Raw genomic sequence first — 12,678 nt, 5'->3', positions numbered from 1 at the left:
GGACTAGTTCACTTAAAAATGTAAATTCTGTAATCATTTACTCACCCTCACGTTGGTTCAAACCTGTAACCAACTTGAGGGTGAGTAAATTATTACAGAATTTTTATTTTTAAGTGAACTATTCCTTTAACTTTAACTGTCATAAAACTTTGAACTGCGGGCACTGACGTCACTGCCATTACACGATAGGCTGTGGTGCCTCACGTGGTTCAAGTTAGCCATTATGCTTTCTCAAATTGTAAGATATACAGACCCTCTCATCGCCCTATAATAAGACAATCTCTGGTTCAGCATTGTGTTTTTCTAAAAGTCTGAATTTATTTCTTAATCTATTTGCTCACATTGTTTTGTACTATGCTGTATTTGCAGTGTGTTCATTGTCAAACTCCAAAAGTGGTTAATTTTGATTATTAAAAAAGCCATTATTTTATTTAAAAAAGTTAGGCTAATAATTGTCTAATAATAATTGCTAATAATCCACCCCAAGTGGATTTACACAAACTGAGAAAGTCAAAAAATGTTAGGTTGTGCCCCGCTCCCCCTAATTATATAGGTTTATTTTTTAAATTAAAAATAAATGCATGATAAAGCTTAAGTTTTATTTTATACGGTTTCATTTATACTATGATAGAACTTATTCATAATAAAATGAATCAAGAATCAATTTGTTTTTCAGGTTCAGGCCACTCTTTGTGGTTGCTTTGTACTTACATTCAGGGAGAAACCCAATTTCCTGAATTTAGTTGCACATCGACTTTGGATGACATCACAGTTGGATACTATAATTCAAAGGCATATATTCCAAGAGGGAATACGACGAATGAGGATGATGTGATGAATTCAGATTACATAAAGGGTATAAGTGCCTACATGTATAACTCCTTTTTGAGAAGAGCCGCACTGTTAAGGCACGACAGCCAAAGTGACAGTAAGTTTCTGGCTCAATGACATCTATTAATATATTTAAAAATGCATGAAATGCAATTAACACTGTACATTCAATTGCTTAAATACATCTTTAAGACGAGCATATTTTTAATGTCTTATTGAATTTTTATTTTTTATATGAAATCCTTTGTGATCTGAATGAAAAGAATACCTTTTTAAATAGTTAGGCATAATCTTCTATAATTGTTTCTTTCTAAAAAAAAATCAAAAATATTTGTCTGAAAGATCAAGTCATGTGGTATAATCAACATGCAGATAACACACATAAACCCTTATGACTGTGTCAATGTCAATAAGTCCCTTAAGCTAATTATAATTACAAATATCAGTGTCACTGTAGCAGGGGGATGAAGGAGAGTAGAAGTGGTGAGGATCTAAACCTTTTTTTTTTTTTTTTACAGTCTATGATCTAAACGCAAGCAATCCAAAACAAGAAATTAATCAAAGAACTGGGAAACACTTACAACACAAGCTCACATTACAGGGCTGTAAGACCTGTATTGCTGTGGTGCTTACACTACACAATAAGGTTTATTTTATTTTGCCACCTCTCGCAAGACAAATAAGCAACCACAGCTTCAAAAACAATGCTTCAATGTTATTTATCATCATCATCAATATAATTTATCAATAAATGAGCCTGCAACATATTAAACTGAAAACACTTGAAGTTAAAAAAGCAAAAACAAAAGGTATATTTACAAAAACATCAAATTGCAACAAAGGGAGGGCACACACTATCTTCCGATCACCTGTTAGCAGAATAGATTTTGAGAAGGAAAAGGAGAAAAAGACCAGAGCACTAAGGGGGAGCTGAAATATAGCCACATTTCGAATAAAATAAATTCGAACCATATGTATCTGTTAGTATACTTGTTTTTTTTTTATTGTTATGTATGTATGTATGTATGTATGAATGATTATTGCACAGGTCTGCCTTAGGCTGGCCACAATAAAAGGCCACTCTAAAATGTGCAGTTTTATCACACAGCACAATGCCACAGATGTTGCAAGTTTTGAGAGAGCGTACAATTGGCATGCTGACTGCAGGAATGTCCACCAGAGCTGTTTCCCGTTAATTGAATGTTCATTTCTCTACCATAAGCCGTCTCCAAAGGCGTTTCAGAGAATTTAGCTGTACATCCAACCGGCCTCACAACCGCAGACCACATGTAACCACACCAGCCCTGAACCTCCACATCCAGCATCTTCACCTCCAAGATCATCTGAGACCAGCCACCCGGACAGCTGTGCAACAACTGGTTTGCATAACCAAAGAATTTCTGCAGAAACTGTCAGAAACAGTCTCAGGTAAGCTCACCTGCATGCTCGTCGTCTTCATCGGGGTCTCGACCTGACTGCAGTTCGTCGCCAAAACCGACTTGAGTGGGCAAATGCTCACATTCTATAGTGTCTGGCACTTTGGAAAGGTGTTTTCTTCATGGTTGAATCCCGGTTTGCACTGTACAGGGCAGATGGCAGACAGCGTGTATGGCATCGTGTGGGTGAGAGGTTTGCTGATGTCAACGTTGTGGATCGAGTGGCCCATGGTGACGGTGGGATTATGGTATGGGCAGGCGTATGTTATGGACAACGAACACAGGTGCATTTTATTGATGGCATTTTGAATGCACAGAGAAACCGTGACGAGATCCTGAGGCCCATTGTTGTGCCTTTCATCCACCACCATCACCTCATGTTGCAGCATGTTAATGCACGGCCCCATGTTGCAAGTATCTGTACACAATTCCTGGAAGCTGAAAACATCCCAGTTCTTACATGGCCAGCATACTCACTGGTCATGTCACCCATTGAGCATGTTTGGGATGCTCTGGATTGGCGTATACGACAGCGTGTTCAGGTCCTGCCAATATCCAGCAACTTCACACAGCCATTGAAGAGGAGTGGACCAACACTCCACAGGCCACAATCAACAACCTGATCAACTTTATGCGAAAGAGATGTTGCATGCGTGAGGCAAACGGTGGTCATACCAGATACTGACTGGTTTTCGGACTCCCTCAATACAGTAAAACTGCACATTTTAGAGTGACCTTTTATTGTGGCCAGCCTAAGGCACACCTGTGCAATAATCATGCTGTTTAATCATCATCTTGATATAATAATAATAATAAACTTTATTTTATAAAGCGCCATTAAAAGCAACTTCTCAAAGCGCTGTACACAAATTAAGCAATACAAAGCTCAAGCAATAAAGGTAACATGAAGGGGTGGTGTGGCGCAGTGGATAAGACACATGCCTTTGGTGTGAGAGACCAGGGTTCGAATCCACTGTGAGACACCAATGTGTCCCTGAGCAAGACACTTAACCCCTAGTTGCTCCAGAGGCGTGCGACCTCTGACATAATTAGCAATTGTAAGTCGCTTTGGATAAAAGCGTCAGCTAAATGAATAAATGTAAATGTAAATGTAACATCAACAATCAAATGCTAATTTAAAAAAATAAATCTTAAGTCTACCTTTAAAAATGTCTAGCTCTGGGCTTCCCTAAGATCAAGAGGCAGAGATATGCCATGTGTGTGTGTGTATGTGTATATATATATATATATACACACATACACACACACACACACACACTCACTCGCTACCGGTCAAAAGTTTTAGATCTGTACATTTTTTTATGTTTTTAAAAGAAGTATCTTCTGCTCACCAAGGCTGCATTTAAACAGTCATATTGTGAAATATTATTACAATTTAAAACAGCTGTTTTCTTTGTGAATATACAGTAAAGTGTAATTTATTCCTGTGATCAAAGCTGAATTTTCAGCATCATTACTCCAGTCTTCAGTGTCACATGATCCTTCAGAAATCATTCTAATATGATGATTTGATGCTCAAAAAACATTTATGAATATTATCAATGTTGAAAACAGTTTTTTACATTTTTATTTAATGATGCTATGATGTATAGAAAGTTCAAAACAACAGAATTTATCTGAAATCTAAAGCTTTTGTAACATTAAACACTACCCTTCAAAAGTTTGGGGTCAGTAAGAAATTTTATTTTATTTTTGGGGGAAAGAAATAAAATAAATCAATACCTTTATTCATCAAGGATGAGTTAAAATGATCAAAAGTTACAGTAAAGACATTTATAATGTTAGAAAATATTCTGTTTTAAATAAATGCTGTTATTTTGAACTTTCTATTCATCAAAGAATTTGAAAAAAAAATTTACACAACTGTTTTCAACATTGAAAATAATAATGAATGTTTTTTGAGCATAAAATCAGCATATTAGAATGATTTCTGAAGGATCATGTGACACTGAAGGCTGGAGTAATGATGCTGAAAATTCAGCTTTCGTCTGAGGAACAAATTACATTTTAAAATATATTAAAATAGAAAACAGTCATTTTAAATTGTCATAATATTTCACAATATTACTGTTTTTTTTTTTTGAAATTGTTTTTTATCAAATAAATGCAGCCTTGGTGAGCAGAAGAGACTTCTTTTAAAAACATAAAAAATCTTACCGATCTAAAACTTTTGACCAGTAATGTGTGTATATATATATGTGTGTGTATATGTGGTGACGTGGTCAGCAATAAAGCTGAATTGAAAGACAAATGGAAATATGAACCACTGTGTGTCACTGGAATCTTTGACTTATTTTAGAACAAAAACACTTGTCTTTATTTTTTTTAAAACCAATTTAACATGCAAAACTTATTTTAATGATTTATTGTAAACCATTCCAGGCCTCAAATACTGTGATATTCAAAACAATAGGCTAACTGTCAGGATGCTTGTTCCATACTTTCTTCAGTTGCTGAAAAAGAAATTATTTAATAATTTAGTTTTAATTTCTTTCTATTAACTAATATGTATATGAAGTGTTGTAAATTATATAAAAGATTAATTTAATGTATGAGAAAATATAAAATATGTTACTGTAAACGATAATACTGAACAACTTGTGGTCATAAGACATTAGCAAAAGTACAAATAACATCAAAGTATCAAAGAAAACTACTCACTAGAAGCAGCAGAATAATCACTTTTAGATGATAATTCGAATGTACACACATACACTCAAAGGTTAAAGGAATTATGTTGGTAGGTTTTATTAAAATGACAAATTTTAGAGTTTTCAAATTTTAAACTTTTCTTAAAAATGGTTGGCAAAACAAAGCGTGTAAGATGGAGGCTAATCTGTGACTGTCTTCTCCCTCATTTCCCTCACAGGTCTTGATGTTTATCAGACACTGATTGTCTGTGAGCTGCTGGACTCCGACAAGCCAGGAAAGATGATTATCAAAGATGCTGCCAGAGGCTCCAGCACAGATGAGCAGTGTTACTTTAACAAGAAGTTTACTTATACTGTGACTGTAAATATTAAACAAGAACTGATCAAACCTCACCTGGAAGATTTCAAACTGAAATATGAGACTATCTATCAACCATTGTGTACAAATACTCTCAAGAATTACCTCAAAAAGAGAGAAGATCAAATAAATAGAAAAAGTACGTACTCAAGGGCACCTCTTAATTCCATAAATTTGTTTTATGAAAATAATTCCAGATGTTTACAGTAATTCCTCAGGATTAAAAATAAACCACAATGTGACCCACACTGAAAAAAACTAAAAGCAAAATTTACTTAATATTTCTTTGCCAAGTTTTTGCATGAATATTTTTAAAGTAAATTTCACACGCATATTTTTTAATTAAATTTTACATATGGAATAAAGTAAACTTTACTTAACTAAATTAAGTGAAATTAACAAAGAAAATAAGTAATTTTAACTTATAAAAGGTGGAGCAATATCTATTTAGTTGAAGTTTCCTTTGCAATACATTTCACTCAAACAATATAACATTGAATTAAACCACACGTTTAAAGTGTATGCTTTTCTTAGAAACATTTAAGTAATTAACACAATAGATATTGTGTGAGACACCATATCTACATATCAGAAGACCTCAATACTTGGTAGACAATACACAATGATGGTAACATTTGATGGATTGTTTTTGTGTTTGAATGTGTCATTTTGAGTAGAAAATGAACACCAAATGTCACAAAATTACAATTTACTAATCCTAACAACAAAAGTAATGATAAAACTGTGTAAATAAATACAGCTGGAAAACAGTGAAAAAATCATTAATTACTCAAGGCCCAGTGCATGATGGGAACACCAATATCAGAAAAGTTGAGTAATTTTGCTTAATTTTATAACGTTGATATTTACGCTTTCATTTCTACATGCTTGAATTGAGTACTAATATAGAATTTACTGAACTAACTTTTTCATGTAAATTACATTGTTTTTTTTCCTGTAGTATTTACTTCACCACAAAATATTTTTTATCAGTGCATGTATTTAAACGTTCTCTGAACCGCTTGTTTTTTTTATTGTGGTTGTTTTTTTTCTTCAGTGAAACCGCGAGTCAGACTGATTCAGAAAGCAAACTCAGATTCTGGAGGGTTTCGTGTGAGTTGTTTGGCAACAGGATTTTACCCTCGTCACATCAACCTGACCCTGTTCAGAGATGGACAGCCTGTATCTGATCATGAGATCACTGGAGGAGATCTGCTGCCCAATGGTGACGGGACGTACCAGATGAGGAAGAGTCTGGAGATCAGTGCAGACAAACACAACTACAGCTGCTCTGCCACACACCTCAGTCTGGACAACAAACTCCACGTCACTTTGGGTAATAGGATTTTTCAGAAAACATAATTTAACAATCAAAATCAAAATAATTAAAGTTAATCTCAGAGTCTGTGATTCATGTTTCAGAGTATGATCACGGGGAACCATTTATATCAGTGTTTCCTTCAGTTCTGACTGCTTTGGCTCTGATGATGGTGTTTGGAGCTGCAGCTGCTGTAATTGCATGGAAAAGACAATGTGCAGGTATGACAAGAAAGAAAGCAAATATAAATATATAAATAAATAAAATTATATATATGCTTACCACTGAACAGTCAATCAACCAATCTTCTTTTTGGGTTTCAGATTCCATTAAAAGTGGCTATTCTACTGCTTCTGGTACGTAGTTTAGCTAATAAGTAATTATTTTAATATACAACACTGAATAAAATGAAATTAATTACAGTAAGTTTATGTTTTTTATTCATTGTACACTCATTAAACATTCAATTTAATTTTCAGCATCTGAAGAAAGAGTGACACATCAAACTTCGTCAATGTCATGAGACAAATCAACACTAATGAGAGGAGAAACGTCTTATAAACCGCAGACAAAGTATATTCTGGCAGAAAAGGGGAAATGTACGAAGCCCCTAAGGGACGTGGTGGTGGAAAAAAAACTCTTCCCTCGCAAAACTCTTGCGTTTCCTCGCAAAGATATTTTCGTTCTCTTGCTGTTGTGAGCTCGGACAGACACTTCCTGTTTAATGTCCCGCTGGCAATGTTTCAGACAGCTCCTACATTAACAATGGAGCGTTTCATAGTGTTTGAACTTGGACTCAAATATAAAGAAAAGCGGTCAGTGAGTGCTTAGGAGTTCAGAATAGCTGCCAATATATTCACAGATTCGAACTTCCCGGATCAATAAACTCGTGAGCTAAACGTTGTTAAAACACAAATGACACACCAGTATAAATATTATTATGTGTGTATGCATATTATTATTATATAAATATTATTACGCTTGGGTGTCGACTGGAGATGCCCCAGGTAAAGTTAAGTCAGGTGTGTAGGCAGGGACGGATTATGACTTGCAAAACCCCTGGGGCCAATTATCTTCAAAGGGAGATAATTTACAATATTTTTTATTTCTTTTTATTTCTTTATTTTTTTTCCGGTTTTTAATTAAATAAATAGACTATATGCACAGTTATTTAAGACAGGGCTACCAACTCTCACGCATCGCGCGTTTACACTGTTCTCAGTTTTTTTCACGCAATGAAAAATCGCGAAACACAGAGGACACTGACAGAGCAGGTTACTTTTGATATAAAGTCTCAGCTTTCAAATTCTGTCAATTTTATTATGTAATTCAAACAATAAATACCGTTTTGGCGCTCTTTAATGTGACTTGACAGATCGCTGTATAGCACCTCCCCAGGCAGCAAATTACCTTTGGCAAAGATGTGGGCCAGATAAACAGCTGAGCTGTGGCCCAGATTAGTTTGTGTTTGCCGGCCCAGATATGGCCCACATCTCCTTTGCCAGAACTGAACCAAAGGACTGCCATAACTCCACCAAGCATGAGCCAAATACTACAAATTCATGTGGCCCATATGTGGGCCTGGTATGCAACTTTAGTATGGTTGAGTTCTGTTAAAATCTATAATAAATCTTATGTGGCCCACATGCAGCTGACAGTATTTAAAGTCTTATTAACTCACAGGTAAATTAAACACTCAACAACAAATGCACTCAAAACTATTTATTTTGACAAGCATTTAAATAATTACAGCTAAAGTGTTGTACTTAATTACAGTAGTATTCAGTTGAAAACATTTCATAAAAATAAATATAATTACAGCAAGGGTTGAATAATAATTACAGTAGTATTCAGTTGAAAACATTTCATAAAAATAAATATAATTACAGCAACAGAGTTGAATTTAATAATTACAGTAGTTTTCAGTTGAAAACATTTAAGAATACATAGAATTACAGCTACTCAGTTGTACTTATTTTAAGTAGAATTCAGTTGAAAACATTGAAGAATACAAATTAATAATATAAATAGCATTCAAAGCAAATTTTTTACACCAAAGTTCAAAACACTCGATCAAAGCGTGTATTAATGTTATGTTTAATTAGTCTAATGAGAGTAATACAAATAAATCACAGTAACTTGGTAAAGAGATCTTTAAAGAGAAATTGAGAAAGTTAAAGCAAACTTGAAAGGTAAAGAGTTGAGAAGTGTGTTGATGTGCAGAGAAGTCTCCAATGAGGGTCGGCAATGTGTTGACCTTTTCCAGCAAGGGGATTCTGCCTGACTGCACCTGCAATAAAGAAGAATTTAAATAATGTTAGCAGCAATACAACCTGGAAGCTAGAGCTGCAGGATAATGAAAAAAAAAATCATTCATGTAAATTCTTTAATATTTTAATTGCAATTATTAACAAATTAAACACCTCTGAACTACCACTGTATGAAAGTTTTTTTCCAGTAAATTTTCAAAAGGAATTGCAAATTGTATTTTTCAATATGTGGGCCAGAATTATACCATAATTCCTTATGACAAATTATTACGATTTTTAGAATACTTTTGCACCAATAACCGGTTAAAATTTACAGCACTGCATGTATTCTGCTTTTTTTTTTAAAGACATACACACTCTAATGTAAAAACACACCAACACAGATAGCATTAATGTCATGTTTTAGTCCAAAGAGTCTACAAAAAGAAGTGTTTTTAACTAACACAAAATAAACTCAAGATAATCCGCAATGATGCGAGACAATTTGGAAGCAGAAACACACAAACAATAATGGGCCAAGTACTGAATGCAAGGAGGAACATAAATGGTTAGTTCACCCAAAAATGTCTGTAATTACCCTCAAGTTTTTACAACTTCTGTGTTGTACTTCAGAGCGTAGACTCACTATTGGCCGACGCTGGTCATGTGTGGGATGCTGGCCTACGTTCTGACGTACAACACAGAAGCGCTGTGCTGTTACACTACGTGAACTCACTTAGAGAAAAAATGAAGAGTTGAATAAAGTCGTTATTTTTGCTTGTTTTGCGCACAAAAAGTATTCTCGACACTTGATAAACTTAAGACTGAGCCACTGTATTATTGGACTATTTTAACAATGTCTTTACTAACTTTCTGGGCTGGCAAGTTTCAATAATAATTTCAATAATAATAATAGTCACTTAAGTGAGCCACGGATGTGATCAGGTAATGACAAAAAAAGAGGGAAAACCAGAATAGCTAACCCCATCCCCTGTAATTATTATTAAATAATAATACTGTAAATAATTTTTATTTATTTATAATGCATTCATAATAACAACATTACAATAATATTTCGATTGCTTCTGATAAACAATAATACACTTCATCCTTACACATCGCTTTCTGTGAGGACTTTTACATGCTTTTCCCAAATCACTGAAGTGACCTCAACGTCCGAGTAAGCAGTAGCATTCACCGTCAGGCAAGTGTTATTTAAATAAACTACTGATGTACTTACAAACTTTCTAATGCCTCGTTTTTTGAGCACAGAACCTATTTGTACTACTGTAGAAGTTTGGTACCATTCTGGGCATTATTAGTGGAGTAATTTACGAGATAAACCTGGAGCCGTTAGCGCCTGCACTAAGTCATACGGCATGAATTTGTGACTATTACTATTACTGAGATAACAAAAATAAAAATACAATGTTCTGTAAAGCGGTTTTGAAAAGTTGTGTATTGTGCAAAGTGCAATACAAATAAAAGTGACTTCTAAAAAAGGTCTCACCAATGGCAACTTCCTTTACGACCAGGCGTTGGACACCAATCTTTTCAGCACTCTCCACACGGTGTTATCCAGGTCAAAGACACCAACCAGACCAAGATAGGTAATCTGATAGGGAAAAAAAATTGGGTAAGTGGTTGAAATGTGCATTTAAATAGACCACCCTATAAACTATTACTTACTCCATCTGAAACCATATTTTCTAGGTTTTTAATATGGAAATTATTGTCATTGCCCCAGCCCCACCCATAACGCACATTAGGGCTGGTTGGTATGACAGTATACCATAGCATGGTATAATCTCTTATCGTTAGAAATCAGAGTAATTATAAAAATTTCCTGCCTCTTCCAAGCTTTATAATGGCAGTGAATGGCCGTTCAATTAATTGATAGTTAACAGAAATACAGCAATTCATTGTTTGTTCATGTAAGTTCACAGTGCATAGGCCTACTAAAGTTAACAAGTACAATTTTTTATTTGAATGTGTTAGTAAATGTTGAAATTAACATTAACACATTAATATATGCTGTAAAAGTGCAGTTCATTATTAGTTCATGTTAACAAGTTATTTTAATCAGGTATTGTATCGAAAGACGTTACAACTTTAATTTTAAAGAGGGAAAAGTCATGAGAAAAAGTCTTGGTTGAATAATATCATTTCAGAGTTAGATACATAAAAAGATAGGCTACATACAATAATGCACACGTATTAATGTGTTTATTCTTGGCATTTTTATATTATTATGATTAGTTGAATGATTGTGAACACAAATTAGGATTTAGCCTAGGTTTTTTGACAAACAGTACTAACACTGACATTGGACGGCGTTGCCTTAATTCACAAATAGGCTACTACACAATGACAAACTATACTATTTTATATGTACGACAGTGAGCTGTTGATTTATAAACAAAAACATCTTAATTTAAAACGGCAAACCAGCGAACTGCTATAGCCTAAGTTAACAGTTAAGTTACATTAAACTGTATTGTAAGTTATAGCAGTAAACTGAGGAAAATATTAGCTAGTTCAACCCCTTCCTCGATGAAACGAATAACTAAACGCATAATAACATGCAATATTGACACATAATGCTGCATATTTCATTTATAAAATGCCAAAACATCACTTACCTGAATACACAGTCGTGAGGAAAGCAGAGTAAATGGCGTCAGCTGGCCAGCGTCGCAATCAAACTCGCGCCGTAGTCTCTCCACCAATAGGAGGGAAGATGCAGAGCAACCTGAGGTGTGGAACGGCGGATGTTTGCCACACTTGATTTCAGGATTCCTGTGTTTTTCCACGTATAAGCCAAATGTTTACCACAAGTCGGTGTTTCTCACTGTGTGCCATAGCTCAACCACATATGGTCCTCATGTGTTCGTTGTTATCTGGGCCATATACCTCAAAATCAGTTGTGAACCAAGAGAGCATTTCCCGCAGATTTTAAAGTTATGGCAAACCAAATATGGCTACAATTTGGCCCATATCTGTTCAGCCATGCCACATCTAGGCCATATGTGCCAGATAAAACTCTCCTTTAGTTAATAGTAAATAAACACAAATGAACTATATGTTGAAAGATACAGTAGAACTTGATGAAATGTATCATGTCTCATTTAATCGCTGTGTTTTAACCACGGAATTAGGTCAATAAAACAGCTTAAGAACAATGTCACGTAATGTAACATTTACCTCAAGCCAAAATGATCACAGCATAGCTAGAAAAATTAACTAGAGTATTTTGCTAAACATGCCCTATATTACATATTATATTTGTTCTCATATCATTAAAAATATTATTATACGTCCAGTTCGGCTGGGGGGGGAGGGGGCAGGGTCTTCAAACCGCGCTTTGGCATTCAATCGCTGGCGCTCGTGTTTTGAATCAGTATTGCTAACGTTTCAATATTTTTTGGGAATGTAAGTGAGCTGAGCTATGCTCATATTCTTATTTAAAATCTAATTTAATTATGGCAACTCGTGAAATGGGTCATCCCATTGATAATACAAGAGCAGTGAGCAGTTGAAGTAGGCTAAATAAAAAACTCTGCTCTAACAGTTCTCTTACGAGAGGTCTCTCGTATTGCGTAAGGTTAGCTTACGCATCGGGAAAGTCTTCTTTCTTCGAGATCTGAAGCCAAAAAATTATCCTTAATTTTGTATACATTGTCAACGCAGTGCAGCAGCCGACAGACCTAGGCAGGCTGTATAAGCGTGCTCATTGGCTGCTCGGCGGCAACTGCTTAAGCCTATCGGTGAGCGCTCTGAACGCGGCAACCAATGAGGGCGCTTCGCGCCCTCC

The 12,678-nt window shown here is 35.0% G+C and overlaps 1 protein-coding gene across 3 annotated transcripts in view; it reads left to right on the top strand.

Annotated features, from left to right (window-relative positions):
• LOC307151010 (major histocompatibility complex class I-related gene protein-like) overlaps positions 1-12,678 on the top strand; it is a 64,175-nt gene that overhangs the window by 19,213 nt on the left and 32,284 nt on the right. For 2 of the 3 annotated variants that reach the window (XM_079858743.1, XM_079858741.1), the window contains exons 2-7: positions 677-928; positions 5,158-5,436; positions 6,355-6,633; positions 6,720-6,836; positions 6,939-6,971; positions 7,095-10,257. In XM_079858743.1, coding sequence (XP_079714869.1) covers positions 835-928; positions 5,158-5,436; positions 6,355-6,633; positions 6,720-6,836; positions 6,939-6,971; positions 7,095-7,138 — 846 coding nt within the window. In that variant the 5' untranslated portion in view covers positions 677-834 and the 3' untranslated portion in view covers positions 7,139-10,257. Of the gene's footprint in view, positions 1-676; positions 929-5,157; positions 5,437-6,354; positions 6,634-6,719; positions 6,837-6,938; positions 6,972-7,094; positions 10,258-12,678 lie in introns of those variants that run through there. The other variant, XM_079858742.1, reaches the window with a different exon arrangement.

This window comes from Squalius cephalus, assembly GCF_949319135.1.
Source record: "Squalius cephalus genome assembly, chromosome: 23".
In the NCBI taxonomy this organism is placed as follows: domain Eukaryota; kingdom Metazoa; phylum Chordata; class Actinopteri; order Cypriniformes; family Leuciscidae; genus Squalius; species Squalius cephalus.
Note: the sequence above shows the minus strand (reverse complement) of the source record. Positions and strands in the feature narration are given on the sequence as shown.